Below are 20,285 nucleotides of genomic sequence, written 5' to 3' on the forward strand. Positions count from 1 at the left end.
TTTCATCACAGTGCTTTTAAGATTCATTCATATTGTGTGTATAGTTCTTTTTAAAAATTTCTAAGTAGTTTTTTCCCTAATGGATCTTTGGCTAGTTTCCAGTTTTTATCTATTAAAAAAAAAGGTCTATGAATATTCTTATACAAATCTCTTCATGGATGTGTGTTTTCATTTCTCTGTGGAAATGCAGATTCAACTGCTGAGTCATAGAGTCTGTATATGTTTAACTTTATAAGAGCCGGTGAAACATTTTCATGAGTGTTTCACCAAAACATTTTCCTAATAGGTTGTAACATCCTCCTTCCCCTGGCAATGAAATTTACTATTGTTGTGCATCCTTGTCAATATTTGGTCTTCTTGTTGATCTTTACAATAACAGCCATTCAAGTGGTTTTAATTTGTCATTTCAGTATGAATAATACTATTGAACACTCTTTTTCTTTTTTTTAATTTATTTTATTTTATTTATTTATGATAGTCACAGAGAGAGAGAGAGGCTCAGAGACACAGGCAGAGGAAGAAGCAGGCTCCATGCACCGGGAGCCCGATGTGGGATTCGATCCCGGGTCTCCAGGATCGCGCCCTGGGCCAAAGGCAGGCGCCAAACCGCTGCGCCACCCAGGGATCCCACTTTTTCTTTTTTTTAAAAAAGATTTTATTCATTTATTCATGAGACACATACACAGAGAGAGAGAGAGAGAGAGAGAGAGAGAGAGAGAAGCAGAGAGACAGGAAGAGGGAGAAGCAAGCTCCACGCAGGGAGCTTGACGTGGGACTCGATCTCGGGTCTCCAAGATCATGCCCTAGGCCGAAGGCAGGCACTAAACCGCTGAGCCACTCAGGGATCCTGAACAATCTTTCATGTACTTAATTTTCTCTCAATATTCAAGCCTTTTTTCCACTATAATTGTTTTATTATATTGGCCGATTTGGGATTTTAAATATAAATATAAATATAAATATAAATATAAATATAAATATATATTTAAGATTTTTTTATTTATCCATGAGAGACACAGAGAGACAGAGAGGCAGAGACACAGGCAGAGGGAGAAGCAGGCTCCATGCAGGGATCTCGATGTGGGAGTCGATCCCAGGATTCCAGGATCATGCCCTGAGCTGACGACAGACAACCACTGAGCCATCCAGGATCCCAAATATGTTTTGAACATAAATTTTTAGTCAGATATATTTGCCTCAAAAATTTCAGTCTAGGGCTAATATTTTGCTTATACTAACATTGCCTTTAATGAACTCAAATTATTTTTAAAATTTTGATTTCAATTTGTCAATTTCTTCTGTTACTGTTAGTGCTTTTTTTTTTTTTTTAAAGAAAGATTTTGTTTATTTGAGAGGGAGATCTAGAGAATGAAAGAGCATAAGTGGGTGGTGAGGGTGAGGGGAGAGGCAGAAGGAGTGGAAGAAGTAGACTCCTGCTGAACAGGAAGCTGGATGTAGGGCTCAATCCCAGGATCCTGGGATTGTACCCTAAGCTGAAGGCAGAGGCTTAACTGACAGCTACCCAGGCACTCTTGTTAGTGCTTTTTGCGTCTTTTCCATGGAATCATTGCCTGTTCCAAGCTCATGAAACTATTCTTTTATAAAGAGTTGGTGACTGCAGCCTTTAGTTATATTGCCTGTTTTTGAAAATAAAGTTTTATTGGAACACAACTAGGCCATTCATTTATTTATTCTCCATGGCAATTTTTGTATTACAGTGTCATAATTGAGTTGTTGTGACAGAGTATGGCCCTAGAACTTCAAATATTTACCATCAGACCTTTCAGAATATTTGCCAACCACTGTTCTAGAAGCTTTGAAATTTTAGATTTTTGTTCTTGTCTATGAGAGATCTCAAATTAATTTTTGCATGTGGTATGAGTGGGGGTAGAGATCCATTTTCCCCCATTATTTACCAATTGTTGCAGCAGATTTAACATGACTTTATTTTCCACATCAAATGAGTAGTTTATTATCTGGATTTTCTATTCAGTTTCATTGATCTGCTTATTTATCCTTACATGAACATTGAACACTCTTGATTGCCGTAGCTTTGTATAACTCTTGAAATCAGTTGCAGTTCTCCAAAATTGTTCAGCTATTTCAGGGGTCTTTTTACTCTTCTAGGTCAACTGCATTTTGATATAAATTTAAAAATCCTTATGTCAATTTTACAAAAATTTCCATTGTGATTTCAACGGGATATGCTATCTTCAAATCAGTTTGGGAGGAATAAATATTTTAACATTCTCATCCATTTAGCTTGGTACATATAGATATTTTTTCAGGTCTTCTTTATTTCTCTTAATAATGTTTTGTGGTTTTCAGTGTTAAGATCTTAAATATATCCTGTTAATGTTTTTCTAAATACTTTGTTACATAATGATATTGTAAATATACCTTTATTTAAACTTTGGTTCTACTGGTTTGAAGAGAAAACTAAGTCTATGACAATGAGTTCAAAAAACAAATGTTTCTGGTGTGGAATTTGTTATTACAAATTACATTCTAAATCTGTGATGTCTACCAAGTGCAAGTATTTGCTTCTGTTGCACCTCACCCACATTTTGTTGCTGCTGTTCCTAATAGTTGATAGTATAATGGGCATGTGATTATGGTCTACTAAAAATAAAATTTTCCTTTTAAAGAACTGTGATGTTTATATAAACCGTACTTATTCTCTTACAGCATTTGATTTATGCACTGAAATTTTTCTGTGGAATAATAGAAAATTTTTAGCTAAGTAAATTTGTTAATATAGTCAGAGAAAGAGAAAATAAGAAAACAATATAAACTCCTTGGAACCCACTCCAACTTTAACTTACAGATTTAAAAAAGTGGGATGAGCAGAAGCATTAAAATATTACCAAATGAAGGGCTGTTTAGAGATAAGAAAAAGTTTCCTCAAGAATATCAAAGAAAAAAATAACTTCAAGGACCAGAAATAATCCTCAAGCAAAGGGCTTGATTCTTTCTTGTTGGCAGAAGCCAAGTATTCTCTGTGGCTAGAAATTCTCCCTAGAAATGGGCTGTAGAACTGTCTACTTCCTTCAAACTGCGCTTATTTTTAAATAAAAAAATGGCAGGTTTTTATATTTACGATGCTTCATCTCTTAGAAGTCTGGTTTTCATACCTCACATGTATTATAATTTTTTTTATAAACCCCATTTACTGGTAATATGTTTTTTGTGTGTTCAGATAACCTAAGCTATCTGTTTTTATCTAAAGCTTCCTCTTAAAATTAGTTCATTTCTCTATCTTATGTCACATTCAGTGTGTGTGTGTGTGTGTGTGTGTGTGTGTGTGTATGTATGTATTTCTATATGTATATTTGCTTCTTTAAAGCAAAATTTCTAATTTGCTTACATGACAGATATGTAAAGGATATACAGTAGACCTGCTATAATTTATATCACTTTCTTCATGAGCTTCTAATCTGTCTAAAGGAGAAAAACTTGAAATTTAATATTTGCCATCAAATAGTCTCTATTATTATGGATAGTCTTCTTGGATTAAATGTCCATTCTTTCAGAATCATTTCCTACCAAATTCTGTGTCTTTCACAAAGATGTCTTCAATACATATGAAAGTGGAGCACTTGTGCATTTGGGAGAAAGACCAATTCCTGGCCTTGTGTTGTTTTGGCGGAGCACATAGCCATGATCTACTGAGAAATGTTTGCTTTATCTGATTCTTGGCTTTTTTCCCTTGGGCCTGCTACTAAATATTATACTAATATTACTATATTAGTTTGTTAGAAATGTAATGCAAAATACCACTTGCAAAATACAATAATGGGACTGGCATACGGTAGATATTTCTATTCCAAAAAAGAGAAATCAGAAGGAAGGCAGGGATTATAGGTCCCAAACAGGTCTTAAACCTAACAGGGCAAATTTCATTAGATTTTAAGGCTTGACAATTATCCTCTTTGGCTTGATACTCTCTTGCAGCCTACCAGGGAGGTGGCCTTGTCTTCTGGGCCTGCTAATGTGATGGCCCCACCCCTTCTTCCCTGGGCATGGGTGGCTTGGCTCTCTGAAGCCAAAGAGGTGGCTCCACCCTCTGGAACTGAGGGTAAGATAGCTCCCTCAACCCATGAGACCTGTGCCATCTGAATTTCTGGTGGCATTGACAGCCCTGCTGGCCTTTGAGATGCCTTTGAAGTCATTCCTCCAGTTACTTGAATGAGAAGGCATGTTTGCAGCTGGATAATCCCTTTATTGGTCCATCCTGTAGAATCCCAGAAGTCTAATAGCCTTCTTCCATTTTTTCCCTCTCTGTCCCCTTCAGTCTAAGCTGGCAGAATTTAGACTGCTATAAAATTCTCAAAAGCTGTGTTGGTCTCCTATGTAGCACATGGGGGGCCAGCCATCAGACAAAGAGCTGTCCATATATTTTTCTGAATAACTGCATCTCTATTCCTGGCTTCTGCTGAGATGGTTGACTTGGTCAGTGTGTCATACCAAAATACCTTTAGCCAGTGATTGTCCAGCCGTACTCTTGATCTACTCCTCAGCACATGCATTCTCATGCTTTGCAATATGGGTAGGCTGAGAATATCCCAAAACTTCAAATTCTGGTTCCTTCTTGCTGAATAATCCCTCCTTCAATATCGTTCTCTCCTCTTGCATATTACTATACAGTAGCAGGAAGTAACCAGCCTGCATTTTCAACACTTTGCTTATAAATCTCCAAGTTCATTACTTAGAAATTCTGAGCACAAAACACTGGAATATAATTCTGCCAAATTCTTTGCCACTTTATAACAAGGATCATCTCTTCTCTAACTTTTAATAACATGTTTCTCATTTCCATCTGAAACTTCAGAATTGCCTCTGAGTCCATATATCCACCAAAGATCTTTCTTTAAAGGAATCCAACCTCTTGCTAGCATGAACCTCAAAACTCTACTAGCCTCTGCCGAATTTCCATTTCCAAAGCCACTTCCATAATTTTAGATATCTGTTACAGCAGCATCACACTGCCTGGTACCAAAATCGGTTTCAGTTTGCTAGGGTTGCCATAGCAACCATGGACGGAGTGACTTAGACAATAGAAATGCATTTTTTCACAGTTTTGGGGCTTGTTATCCAAGATAAAGGTGAGATTACTTTCTTCTGAGGCCTCTCTACGTGGCTTTTAGATGACCATCTTTTTCTCAGTGTTTTTGAGGTCTTTCATCTGTACAAATCTTTGTCCTAATCTCATTTATAGGAAGGAGTCATATTAAAATAGAGCTGACCCTAATGACCTCATTTTAACTTAATTGCCTCTTTAAAGATTTTTCTCTCCAAGTAAAGACATCTGAGATACTGGGGTTTAAGGACTTAAACATACGACTTTTAGTAGAACACAGTTCAGCCACAACAATTACCATTATACCCCAAATTTATTTCAGGCCTTTGATCCTTGATAATATCTTCAGTACTCCTGGCTCAGTAGATCTTCTGAGTCTCTGCCTTTGTCTCTTACCCAAATGTTGCCTTAAGTGATTCACCTCATATCTAGCCATTATATATTTTCATGCAATCCTTATCTCTGGTATCACCACCTTCCTGAGGAGTCTGGAAAATTCTGGGTACATCTCTAACACATGAGAGCTCAAGAAGGCTTAGGAGTAAAAACTAGGGCCTTCTTTAGTCTGTCTGATCTTGTTACTTGGCTTAACGCTCTTATCTTGGAATGAGATAATCTTGCATAGTTATATACTCCCACAGTCTCAAATGGGACAACCATTTGTATCTGTTCCTCCAACTGGTAACAAATGCATTCTATCCTTAATTCTCTTTAACTTGTCTTAAACACATCTTTTCTCTTAACCTTTTTCCTGTCAAAGATAGGTAAAGAAGATATTACTGCAATCAAGTATCTGACTCCTGCTTTTTCAAACTATGTTTGTCTTCTTCCCCAAACTCCCCAGATAAAAGAAATCTGTTGGATTGTTTTACTTCGTTTAGGTCATGTTAACTTTCTACCTTAGGGGAAGTGGCCTTAAGACCTGCCCATCATGGACCAAAGGGAAATACTTTCTATTCTATGAAATAAATTCTTTGATATGAGTCTTCAAGACTCAACTTTTGATAACTTAAGTGAAAACTAATTTTAGGCAATTCATTCTTAGTAAAGCTTGGCTTTGAAAACCCTTTTTAAAATTAATGTAATAAAATACAATTTTTTTCATATTCCTGATGAAATACTCTCCTCCAGTCACTCAGTGACAACCTCCTCAAAGCATATGAAAACTTCAGAGAGAGAGTAAAAAGGTACAATACCTGTAAATACATAGAAAAAAATCAAAATTCACTGGTATTATATGCATTATGTTTTTTAATTATATGTCTAACTTTATTGTGTCATATGACATCTTTTGGGGAAATTAACCAGAGGAAAATAATACATATATTAAGTAAAAAAATTTTTTTTTTTGCTCACATAGTCCTATTTAAGGCATCTGGAGAAAAACTTTTTTTTTTTTTTTTGAAGAAAAACTTAAATAAGCCCCTGACCACTAATAATATTGACTACTCAACATCACTTTTCAAAGGTTGATATTGCTTAGCTACATATTTTATTTAGGCTCCATTTTTTTTCTAGTGGAAGTACAATATATGCATATTTAGCAATATTAGTATATTCTTCTGGAAGGATCTGGGATCCAGGTGTTTGGAACTTGAATCAGCCAATGAAAATTAAAAGAACATGGAGCCAAGTTTTCAGCTGTAGATTTCATTTTATAAATTATAACTTTTACTTTTGCAATTAATCTCACCTCCAAAATTACATACACAGCTAATTAAGCCACCAGGTGGCTTATTGCAAGGCTATTTAATTGCTTGCATCTTATTTTGAGGGCAATGGTTATAATTATCAAGTTGCAAGTGAAATTAAATATGATGCCATTTCCCTGCCAAATGAATTGTGATTAGAAAGGAAGGCTAACTTAGGCCAAGCTGGAAGACTAGTGTTAGATGAAATACAGTAATTGCTTTTCAATTTCACAATGCAGTCTCATTCTCAAACTCTACCTCAATTTGAATGGCAAAAAATTTAACATCACAAACTGGGTTCTTCTGGTTTGCTATTCTTTAGTTAAAAATTAATCACACTGGGAGATGCATAGTCCTTCAGAATTTCCCCATATATATGTTCAGCAGACCAAAGGCTTTAAGCCCATTAACAGATACATTTTACACGTTGATTTCCAAGGCCAAATAAGTTTAAGAATTCTGAATTACCTAGATATGAAAAAATATAATTATTATTTTAAATATTTATCCATAATGTATTTCCAAAATTATGCAGCATCTCAAAATTTATTTGAACAAATATACCATTTTTCTTAGAACATCTTAGAAGTAGGGTAAAAGGGGCAACCCTAGGTTTCAGTGAATTCATTTTAGGAAATATCAGAGTAACTCATCAGTCATATGGTTCATTGGTAAAGCCCAAAAAATGTTAGGTCTAGGTCAACAAATGTTATCAGGAAAAAAAATACATAATGTAAAATGCTTAAATGCCAAGTCAACTTTTTTGTCAATGGTATGATTTTTAAGTGATTAATTGACTTGTTTTCTTGAGTCTAAAAAGAGGTTTCAAATACACTTTAAAACTAGGGTAGTCTATAAAATGAGGTAGTAAACAATGGCTCTGATTGAAATTTCGTATAGCTGTTGTAGACATAAAACTTGATAAACTTTGGACACATTTATGGACTTACTAAAATGTCAATGCTTTAAAGACTAAAAGTGAAAAAATGACCTGTCAAAAAAGCTATCTTTATGAACTTTTATTCATCTGAAAAATGTTATTTTTAGGACAACACCAATAGATTAGTTTTCCTAATATTTTTTATAATCTGTCACTCCAACTCATGAGAGGGAAAAAAATGCAACATTTCCCATTCCTTAGGTAGTGAAGCAAAATAAAAATTGTTTTTTATCAAAGAAAAAATCTAAAACACATTAATGCTGTAAAATGTACACTGAAATCTTTCTTTCTTAGAATTTAAACAGTAGATATATTCTCAACTGCCTAAAATAGGTTAGGTTATGGAAATAGGTCAAGTTAAGGGAGGGTAATAGTACCTCCTAGGATTCCATCCATTGGTTTTATATATAACTAGTTGAAACTTCTACACAACTAAGCATATAGAGTTACAACTGATGTTTCTGTGTATCAGAAAATCACCTGTCACATTGCCTATGAGTTCGGTAATATCGTCTTGGATTAACCCAATTCTTACAGATCTTCCAAGAACATTAGTGTGTGTGTGTGTGTGTGTGTGTGTGTGTGTGTGTGTGTGTGAAGGGTGGAGGTCTTGTTGATATTTACATAGTTTTCATCCATTTGGTCCTCTTTTTCCAAGCAGGAGACCCCAGGTGTTGGGCGATGCAATTGTTCCCCAATGCCTCACTGCACTGATTTTGAAAGCTAGTCCTTCAACCTTTGACTAAAGTGCTATGATTGAGTACTCTGACAATGTGAAGTCTGCTGGTACATTTCCAGGAGCCTGTGAGCCTTCATTAGAGCACGAAGGAAAGGTTAGGCCAGGCCTATCTGTCCTGTCCTTCACTACATCGAAGGCCAGTATTTCTAGTTCCAGGAAATACATCACTGCTGGATTGTTTTCATTTCAATATTCAAAGCAGAGATGAACTGTTTTACTTTCCCTACCTATTGATTTATCCAGATAAGCCTCTCTGTCTTCAGGAAGGCCTTGTTGTCACGAGGCATCCTCTCTAGTTTGACTTAAACACAAAGGCAGATTCTGCTTTATTTTTGGATAATAGCCCTGATTGCTTCCCTTGTGCACAAGTGTTTGAAATCAAGTATCTTGTTTAAACATCCTGGGAAGCCAGACTTGTCTAACATTCTGAAAGTAAATAAGCTCACTCTCTTATCTTTTGCAAGACAATTAGAGCAATAAAAACCAAAGCTTAAAATTCTGTAAGTTGTCCACATACATTGGAATATTTTATATTCTAAGTTCCTGTAGGTATGATACTAAGGGGAATTGCAAGGTTACAAATTATAGATACAGCTGCAGAATTATATAGAGGCTTTGTCTTTGAGAGTTTTAAGTGCCACAATAAAGTGATATGGAAACATTAAAAAGGTTTAGGTGGAGGAGTGACATGCTAGGCATGCATTTTGAGAAATTACTCAGCATATATTTGAGAGAAACAAAACATGTAGACAAGAAAGATGTATAAGAAGCAATCGTATTAGGGACCATTAAGCTAGAGACTAGTTAGGTTGGTTGCACTTCCACAGTTTTCTCTTCTTGAGCTTGTTGAAGTTTCATCCACTAATATAGACAATGGAGGCACAACATGTCAATCATTTCATGTTTCAGAGGTATTGCTGTTCATTCATTTCTTCGTTTACCTCTCTACCATCTTCCCTCTCTCAGCCTCCTTCCAAGCTCCAGTAGGGAAGAAAGCTTTTTATTTTAATTGTGGTGTATTCCAAACATACAGAATAATGTTTTGCATTTAATGGGCAACAGAAAAAGACATAAGTGCAATAATTATTTACTGCATTCCTTATTCATTAATGTAGTCATTTTATTTATGACTTTTCTAATTCTAAAAAAAATGGTGTATGACTTCTAGAAGTACAAACAATATACTAACATAAAATTTAGCTTAAAAGTAGATGAGAGATCTGGGGCAAAGGAAAATAAAGTTAAAAATAGGTTAAGTGAGGAGCACTTGGGTGTGTCAGTCAGTTAAGTGACTGACTCTTGGTTTTGGCTCAGGTCATGATCTCAGGGTCATGAGATCAAGCTCCTCATTGGGCTCCATGCTGAGTGTGGAGCCTGCTTGGAATTCCGTCTCTCCCTCTCCCTCTTCTGCTGCCCCTCTCCCGCTAAAATAGGTTAAGTGGAACCAGGAATAAATGAAAGTTACCAAATGGTTTTGCATTCTTATTACATTCTCCATGTATAAAAAAGGAACATAATAAATCACATCATTTATGATTCAATGCTACGTACATACACACATGATATTCAGGGGGAGTGTAGCTATTCATGATATTGAGATCAAAGAAAACTTTCCAAGGATCTTCATAGATGGGATACTCTGTAATGAGGTAAATAAACACTTCAATGGCAACTCTACAGGTACAGTGCTAATTTTGATAGAAATCTTTCTTATGATATTTCTTCTGTGAATGTGGTAGGTTGATTTGAAGGCTCTGTGAAGGATGAAGTGAATCGGAAATGTTCAATTCCTCTTTGGCCAGGAATATCTCATTTTAGAAGAGTTCTAAGCAAAGATTATGCCTCACAGTGTAGATTATAGCTCAGGTTTATGAGAGCCCTTTCTTATGTGGCTCTAAGATTCCTATGATAGACTTACCAGCTAGCCACAAGACCTGGCATAACTTTTCCATGCTTCACTTTCCTCATCTGTAAAATTAGCATAACTATAATACCTAGTCTACATGTTGTTGTGAGAATTGAGTTATTTTATATAAAATTGTACATAAATCAGTTTGGAGAGAGATTTTCCATTTAGCTTAAATCCCTACAAATCTGCCAATAATCCTGTGTTTACAAAATGTTTCAGATATCCATCCATTTTAACAGTCAAGTCTTTGGAAATCATGATCTTTCCTATGGGACACATTGAATTAAAAAAGGGTAATTGGATGACAAATAAGGAAGATGCTCAACATCATTAGTCATTAGAGAAACGCAAATTGAAAACACATTCAGAGACTATTCCATATCCATTAGTGTGGTTAAAATAAAAGCATAAACGAAAGAAATTAACAGTACCACATGCTAGAGGAAATGTGGAGCAACTTGAACTCTCCTAAATTCCTTGAGGACATGTAAAATGGTACAGCCATCTCCAGTATTTTGTTAAATATACTCGGTATCCTTCTGGGTATTTACCTAAGACATCTATTCCACCCCCCCCATCTGTTTATGAATGTTTATAGTAGTGAAGGCTAGCAGAATATGCCACTTTGGCACAAGGATTATTTTGAACTGAAGGCAATTGGGATACAGTAAAAGTTTCTTGCCTTGCTGTATTGCCTAAATGGAGGATATAAATTTACCAAGGTGTTCCCCCTCAGTTCTTGGTAAGGAAGGACAAAGGTTAATATTCCAAGATAACTTTAGACATTATACTCACTTTATTCATAATTGCCAAAAACTGGATTATCTTAAAAGCAACCAGCTGGTACATAAATAAAATTGAGTCCATCCATGCAGTAGAATAGTACTTTTCAATAGAAGGGAATGAATCACTGATACATTAAATAATGTAATTCTAAAACCATTATATTAAGTAAAAGAAACCATTCTCAAAGGCTACTTCTGTATGATTTCATTTATATGACATTTGTAAATAGCAAAATTATATGAAAAGTGGATTCTAGAAGTCCAAGATCAAGGTATTGGCAGGGGTGGTTCCTTCTGAGGATGATACTGAACAGTCTGTTCCGTGCACCTCTCCTAGCTTCTGGTTTGTTAGCAATTGTTGGTGTTCCTTGGCTTCTGTGGCATCACCCCAAACTCTGCCTTTATCTTCACTTGATGTTCTTTCTATATGCATGCCTGTGTCCAGATTTCCCCTTTTTATATAGACACCAGTCCTAGTGGATTAGGGCACTGTGCTACTGCTACTCTACCCCTACCCTTACAGTGGCAGATTTGTAGGCATACACTAGTGTGATCTCATCTTAACTAATTTTATCTACAAATGACTTAATTTCCAAATAAAGTCACATTCTAAAGTACTAGGGATTAGAACTTCAACGTGAGAATTTGCAGTGGAACACAAATTCACCCTGCCCAGTTAAGCCCTTAACAGTCTTCCTCAAGTGGGGCTGTGAGCTGTGTTCCTGGTCATGCTGGGCTGCTACTGGGCTCTACTGTCATGCAGTGTTACTATCTGTGATCTGTAATCATGTCTGATTAGGCAGGGGTGCAGGTTATGTTCCCTAGCAGGGCAGTGCCACTGGTTGGACATGATTGGGCAGGGCCACAACCTAGGCTCTGCAATCAGCCTGAGCAGGTAGGCCACAGGCTGTGATCTCTGGACAGACGATGCTGTGGGCTGGACCGTGTGTTCCGGTGAAGCCACAGGCAGTGCTTCTTGATCTGGTCACTGTAAGGTGGTTTCTATAAGTGGGCAGACTGCTTGCTGTGCTCTGCTGTTCTGAGAGTGCTGGCTGGACACCGTGGCTAAGCAGAGCTGGAGCCTATGCTCACTAGTTGAGAAGTGCTGTTGGCTTGGATTCTACTAAACTATGGCTGTTCAATGGGCTCCTTGGCTTTCCAGGGTCACTGGCTGGGCTCCCTTTTTGGTAGGGTTAGAAGCTGTATTTAGCAGATGGGTGAAGCTTGGATCACCAACCAAGCTGAAGTTGGGAAGGATTGTGGGGTGGGTTCCTAGGCTTTCCTGGGGTTGTTGATTGGGTTCCATTGTCGGGCGGAACAAGAGACTATCTCAGCAATTGGGCAGTGCTACAGACTTGCCTCCCGCCTAGGAAAACTGTTGTATGGGCTCAGTGGCTGGTACAACCCATTTGCTACACTGCTGGCTATGATCCCTGGTCAGTTAGGGCACCAGTTCTGTTCAGCAAATGGGCAGAATTGCTGGCTGGGATCTCTGCTCAAGCGCTGCCACCAAAAGAAATGTTATCTACTGAAATCCCTGTTCCACTGCCTGCAAGCACCACCCCTTTCTCCATCTCTAGCTGATCCCTGATGGTCTCATCTAGACTCAGAAATTGTTCCTCCAGTAATCCTTTTGTGGCAAGACTGAAGGAGCCTCCTAGGAAACATCCTGTAGTGCTGGAGAAGCTGGATGTTCACTTTGGGCTCTTTTTATCCTACTGGAGAAATTGTAGGCCCAGCGGACCATCTCAATGCCAGACTGTGCCAGCAGGGAAAGGGACAGTGCAAGCTTCTCAAGTTCCTCTTACTCTTCCTTTTCTTTTTCTTTTCTTTTCTTTTTTTTTTTTTAAAGATTGATTGATTGATTGATTGATTGATTCATGATAGACAGAGAGAGAGAGAGGCAGAGACACAGGAGGAGGGAGAAGCAGGCTCCATGCAGGGAGCCTGACGTAGGACTCGATCCCGGGACTCCACTATTGTGCCCTGGGCCAAAGGCAGGTGCTAAACCACTGAGCCACCCAGGAATCCCCCTTCTTTTCTTTTCTTTTCTTTTCTTTTCTTTTCTTTTCTTTTCTTTTCTTTTCTTTTCTTTTCTTTTCTTTCTTTTTTTTCTTTTCTTTTCTTTTTCTTTTCTTCTTTTCTTTTCTTTCTTCCTTTCCTTTCCTTTCCTTTCCTTTCCTTTCCTTTCCTTCTCCTTCTCCTTCTCCTTCTCCTTCTCCTTCTCCTTCTCCTTCTCCTTCTCCTTCTCCTTCTTTGTCTTTCTCCTTCTCTTTCTCTTTTCTTTTCTTTTCTTTTCTTTTCTTTTCTTTTCTTTTCTTTTCTCTTTTCTTTCTTTCTTTTCTTTCCTCTTCAAAGATGTTGCTTCAGCCTCACTACCAGGTTGTGGGATTTTTCACAAAGGTGTCTTGTTTATATATAGCTGCTGCCAGTTAGTCTTTCTGTGTGGGGCACTGAAGTTAGGAACCATCTCTTCTGCCACCTTGATTATATCACCTCTCCTAAAAATTATATTAAAGATTCAAAAGCTAGAAGTAATGACATAAGTAGTTTAATGTATAAGATTGAGAAATTAAATCCAAAGTCTGCAAATATATGTAAAAAGTAAAAATAGGGGAGTTACTAAAAATAATATTAAAACATTTAAAAATGAGTTTCTAAATAAGCATGTTTGATATTTTCCATATCCCCCTTCAGATGTAGTCTCCCCCTTCAGAAGTGGTCTTCCCCTTCAGATGTAGTCTGTATTTTTCCCTTCCTATACCTGGGCGTTGGAGTGGAGATTTTACAGACCATGCAAACCATGCATACCCTCTGGCCTTTTCTTGAGGTTGGTCAATGGGGCACCGAAAAGGAACCCAGACAGTGATCCTGGAATTTGATGCAATTGTCCCTCTCCTTGACATCTTGAGGAGCATAACCTGCATTTTATTACTACCTTTCTTTACCCACTGGGAGCCAGTGTTAACTTTTTCTCTTTGCCCTTCAGTCCCAGAGAGGGTGATTGACTTTCAGCTATATTAGTTCCTGGCTGCTTTGCTATTTCTTTTTGCTTCCTTCACTCTACCCAAACCTCTGTAAATGGTCCCTTTATTACACTCTCTTCAATCACCACTTTTGAGTGTGCCTGCCACCTACTCTCTGACATGATCTTGCCTGATATAAGAATATAAATAAATATTTAATATGAGGGAAAATAAGAAGGAAAAGGAAGAAGCCAAAAGAACAAAAGTAGAGCACATACTTAGAAATAAATAATACAATAGCAGCAAGATATTCTAAATGACATGGGCTAGTGTTTTATACACACACATACAATTATACACACACATACACGCACACACACAAGTACATATGGTCAATTGGAAACAAAAGAAGGGAAGAAGATGGGAAGGTGAAGGCAAAGACAGAATAGGAAAACCCAAGAGAAGTGATAACATTGGTATACTTTCTAGGTTGCTGTTCTCTGTTGGCATTGTTTTTAGAATAGAATTTCTCAAAGCTTTTCAACTTTTAGGCTGTTTCCTCCTTTGCAGCTTGGTTACAGAAAACTTAATGGTAAAGAATCATATTTCCCTTGCCATTCAGCTGTTGCTTTTCTCTTATTTGGGTCATTTTTTCAGTTTATCTTTCCTAGAGAATGTAATCATTAAAAACAGTAGTACATAGAACCAGTGTTGAGATAATTACATATGGCGAAAGAAATCTTATTCTAGCAGGAAAATAATGCATCCAGTAAAGACAAATCATCAGTCACAATTCAGTTAGTTTCTTTTTTTCTCCCTGTGAATTAGTTTCTAAAACTACATTTCCTATTTACCAAACATTTATGTTTTATCAAACTAAATAAGCACTGTTTAAGTGCCTTATGAATATTGTCTGTTTAAATTCTCTTAACTCTATGAAGTAAGTACTATTATCATTATTTTATGAATGACCTTAATAAGGCATGGAAAAGTCAAATAACTTGCCCAATGACTCAGGATTGATAAGTGGTATGAAAAGGATTCCAACCCAGGCTGGCTCCAGATGTTGTGCTCATTTGCAATTGTCAAGTCAGTTAATATAAAAACCTAACTGTCTTTGGAAAGACAATTTGAGTTTCTCAAAATGGAGGAGACACATATTGATCATGTTCTAGTTAAGATGCTTTGATTAAAAGCCACAGGTACCAGCAAACGCTACCTAATTAAAAAAAAAAGAGAGATTTTATGTAAAATAAAAAGATGCTCCACACAAATTGAGAACAAAAATGAAGCAACAGGATGTGAAAGAATAAGATGCTAAAAGATAAAAAGAAACCAGAAATCAACTTTTCTATCTCTTCTCACCATCTTTTTTCTTCATTCTCTCTCAGACTAGTTTTTTTGGCTTATTGCATAAGGCAAGTCAAGTAGAATATAGCTTCTCGTTAGCTTTTAATTTTTTGTCTTTTCCATTCAGGATGCCAAGCTCTGAGTCCCACTTTCAAATTCTTGGATAGAGTCTCTGTTGTTTGGCTATGATTTGTTATCCAATTCTGGTCTGATGGACAGAGGCAGGTTGGCTAGAGACAAGGAGTACCAATGTAACAACTGGGTGCAGTCCTCAGAGAAAGGAGGTCACTTTGTTCTAAGCAGATGCCATCAAATGTGTCCCACAGTTGTTACCTTAAAAGTTGACTAGGTGGGCATTCAGTGTAAGGAAAGCCTGGAAGAGTTTCAGACTTCCAGATATGAGAATGTTCTTCAGGGTGAGAACTCAGAATCCTGAGAAAGAAATGAACAAAGAATAAGGAAAGCAACTAGAACACTCTTAGAAAAATAGTTAAGGTATAAGAAGCAAATGTAACTTGAGGTGAAACAGGTATTTATTATTTTTTTTCAAATTTTTTTATTTATTATTTATGATAGTCACAGAGAGAGAGAGAGAGAGAGAGAGGCAGAGACACAGGCAGAGGGAGAAGCAGGCTCCATGCACCGGGAGCCCGACGTGGGATTCGATCCCGGGTCTCCAGGATCGCGCCCCGGGCCAAAGGCAGGCGCCAAACTGCTGCGCCACCCAGGGATCCCCAGGTATTTATTATTAAGGACATTTATTATGTACTTGTTTCTAAAATTTTCTTTGGTTTCTTAGTCACTTGTTCTTTCAAAAAATGTTTTGTAACATTTCCTATGTAAGAAACATAGTGCTGTTTTCTAGACTCCTGGATAATTAAAACCCGTCCTTCCTTTTTGTTGAGGAGGATCATAGAATATTTAATTTATATCACACAATGACAATATCTATCTACTTATCAATATTTCTACTTACCATCTTCAAAGAACTTATAGGAAAAAGACATTTATGCCTATTGTCACCATTTTTATTTAACAGTGTTCTAGAGATTTTGGGTAAATCAATAAGATTAAAAAAATAATTTAGTTGTAAATTTTTGGAAAATTGCAAAATATTACTAGCAGATGATAAGCTGCCCAGCAAGGAAATTAAAGAGAATCACTAAAACATTCTGAAATGTTTAAATAAATACAGCATGCTGGTTAAAAAAATTATACCCCCCCAAAATTATACCAAATCAATGTATTTCTCCAGTAGGAGGAATAATCTGTTGAAAATAAATGGGAAAGAAATATATAATAGCAACTGAATAAATGAAACAATAAGCAATGAATAAATAATAAATACCAAGAAAGGAACTTTATAAAGAAGTATGCTGAACTATACAAAAATCCTCAAAATTTTGCCATGCAACAAAAGTGATGATTTTAGTAAGGGAGGCATAACACATTTCTCTACTGAAATACGTAATAAATGTTTTCCAATATAAGACATTTAATTATAAAGTTTACTTCCAAGAAGAAATGAGCTTTAAAAAATAATGAGAGAAAAATTCTAATCATATACTTTAAAATATACTATAATATTCTTATAACTTTGTGATACTTGCACATCATCTCACAGATCAGTCTGTTACAGAATAGAAAGTCCAAGATCTTGTCAAGAAGAACTATGATGAATTTAGTGCACCATAAAGGTAACATTTTAAGACAGTAGAGACAGAATGAATTATGTGTTAAATGTCTTATTATAACCTGACTCATTATGTAGAAAACACATTTATGGCTCTAATAATAAAATATATGAACACAAATTAAGGATGAAGTAAATGCATAAATATTAAAAATAATATTCAATGTCACAAAATCTTGATGAGTATTTATCTATTACATGGGACTGGCCTTTATGAATATAAAACCAAAAGGAAAATTCAAAGGAAATATGAATAACTGATTATTTTAAAATGTAGGGCTTTTCTATGGAAAAAGTAAATCACTGTTAAAAGATTTATGATGATTAAATTTGCCATTGCTTGCTTAGATTTAGAATATGAATCCCAAAATAAAGCTTTTAAACTTTAAATGTTGACATTCTATTTTAACTATTTATTTAATTATTATTATTATTTTTGTTTTAGAGAGAGAGAGAAAAAATGGGCTCACACAGGTAGGAGGAGGGGAGAGGCAGAGGGAGAAGGGGAGAAAGAACCCCAAACAGAATCCACACCCAGCACAGAGCCCCCTGTGGGGCCAGATCCCATGACCCTGACACCATGACCTGAGCTGAAGAGTCAGTCACCCAACCGATTGAGCCACCCACGCTCCCTTATTTTAATTATTTTTGAAAAGAAAAAGAAGGTATCTTAGAAATGCTATCTTTTGGGGCAGCCTTGGTGGCTCAGTGGTTTAGCACTGCCTTCAGCCCAGGGGTGGTCCTGGAGACCCAGGATTGAGTCTCACATTGGGCTCCCTGCATGGAGCCTGCTTCTCCCTCGGCCTGTGTCTCTGCCTCTCTCTCTCTCTCTCTCTCTCTTTCTCTCTCTGTGTCTTTCATGAATAAATAAATAAATAATCTTTTAAAAAAAGAAATGCTATCTCTTGCTATAACATTTTAATTAAATTCTTTTCAGATTAAATTTTGGTCAACCCATTATGAGAATTCCAAGTAACCTATTTCAGATAACTTTCATTTTTCATTTAATCCAATTACAAAAAATTTTCTGAATCTTATGAGGCAGCTATTCCTCTTTGTATGCTCACTGGTTTGATTTTCCTCATACAAAATATGATAATCTTACCTCTGTGAATAAGCCGCCAGTGTTACTGTCCTGACCACACTGACATCAATGACAATGTCACTGTTGATGATATCTTTTGGATTCAGACTGTTAATCCCATCATTATACCTAGGTGAATAAAACAAAATACTTTTTAGCTGTTATGCGGAAAAAAAAAATCCCATGACTGTAGGTTCCTATAATGAAACAGATCATGCATAGAAGACTTTGAAATTTGGTGCTAAGGCAATAACAGCGTCTGTCAGATCCCGGTAACTTCATTTGACAGGAGTAATGTTTCTACTTTGTCTTCATTTAGGACAGCTTTGCTTCAGTGACTAGGAAACATGACAATGAGTTGTAACAGCTAGCAGTTCAAACTACTTTTCCAACTGAATCCCGAGGTGAAGCTAACAGACTTTTGCAAATAGGGAAATTAATGGTTTTCACAAGTTCCCTCATGAAGTCACATAACTATGATTTTTTTTTAATGTAGATGTGTGATGATAATTGAAATCATTGTGGGAAACTATATTGAACATCAGGAATAAATTTAAGTAAGAGTGACTCTTGCTGCAGTGGATGTTTTTGTCTGGGAATACTTTTCAAAAAGCCATGCTTTATGCTGCAGTGGTTTTATTCAGCAAGGAGGCTTGGGTTTCAAGTCATGCAGGCATTTGTAGATTTCCTCAAGGATTAAGGTGGAAGAATCAGAGGTCTATATGGAAAAAATGTTATTGGAGAGAATTAAGGTGTTATACTGAGTTAATTTTAGAGAGATACAAGCATACTTCAGTTATTTAGTGAATCTCTTTAGTGTTCAGAAAAATACAAGGTGAGTTTTTTCTAATACAAATTGAATGAGGATTCAGATGTGGATTCTGAGCCCTCCTTTACCAGTTGTTAGTTGTGTGACCTTAGGTAATTCAATTCACTTATTTGGGTTTGAATTTTCTCATTTCTAAAATGAAGAGTTGGGTTCAATTTATCTCAGGTTGGGGTACCTGGGTGGCTCAGTCAGTTAAGCTTCTGCCTTCCACTTAGGTCATGATCCCAGGGTCCCAGGATGGAGCCCTGCCTGGGCTCCCTTCTCAATGGGGAATCTGCTTCTCCCTCTGCCCTTCCCTCTGCTCATGCGCTCTCTCTCTCTCTCACTGTCAAATAAATAAATAAAATCTTAAAAAATTATCTTCAGGTGCTTTCTATGAGAGGTCATTCTGAAATTCACTGAACGCTAAAAGGATAAGTTTTGTCAACACTACCATAGTAAAATAGACTGAAGATTTCTATGCACAAGCCATTTGCCATATTAAAAAGTGGTAAATGGGTTCATTTCTGGTCCAAAGGTGATTAGGAAAAAGTCTGTTTAGAATCAACTGCCAATGGAGGTGATACCCAAATATAAGAAGCTGATTTGCAGTGATATTTTTCTGCATCTGAATAGGATTCAGTTTCCTTTCTCTTGAAGACTCAAGGTGCAATTCAATATTGTGCTATATTCAAAGGACACACAAATTCAACTCCAAAAGCCTGGGAAAAGGCTTGAAGTTATTCTGAAAATGAAGTAAAAGATAATTTTATCTTATATAACAGAGCAAAGCTCCTTAATTTTACTTTTTAGGTATTGCTTTTTACCCCCTAAATTCTGTATACAAGGCCAGTAATAAAATCACTCAATCTATATTCCCAAATCCCAGATAATCTTGATTTTCACTTTTCCATTATTTCTAGGTAGGATCCTCTTCTATTTTGAATATTTATTTCCTAAGGTAAATCCTGTATTTTTCTTTAATGCTCAGACTGAAGAAATAGGGCCAGCTAATATGACAACAAATGTTTTTAGGGTATCTAATTGTATCTCATCATTTTATATTGCATAATTGCATTTAAGCCTCCCAATCAACCCATGATGCAGATACTATCATCATTCAAATACTAAATATGAGAAAAATGATCCCAAAAGAAGATTGATAACCTTTCCAAAATTTAATAAATTTAATAAATGCAAAAGGATAGTTTGGATTGGACCTCATCAATTCCTGCTTTTT

The 20,285-nt window shown here is 36.4% G+C and overlaps 1 protein-coding gene across 48 annotated transcripts in view; it reads left to right on the forward strand.

Annotated features, from left to right (window-relative positions):
• The window catches only part of LOC144293759 (uncharacterized), a 472,204-nt gene that overhangs the window by 307,797 nt on the left and 144,122 nt on the right, over positions 1-20,285 (forward strand). For all 48 annotated transcript variants that reach the window (XR_013361003.1, XR_013361004.1, XM_077864835.1 and 45 more), the window contains one exon: positions 16,037-16,198. Coding sequence is in view for 44 of the 48 variants with exons in the window: in XM_077864835.1 (XP_077720961.1) it covers positions 16,037-16,198 (162 nt within the window). In the remaining 4 variants the exon portion in view is untranslated. The remainder of the gene's footprint in view (positions 1-16,036; positions 16,199-20,285) is intronic.

Source organism: Canis aureus, chromosome 22 (genome assembly GCF_053574225.1).
Source record: "Canis aureus isolate CA01 chromosome 22, VMU_Caureus_v.1.0, whole genome shotgun sequence".
NCBI classification, from domain to species: Eukaryota; Metazoa; Chordata; class Mammalia; order Carnivora; family Canidae; genus Canis; species Canis aureus.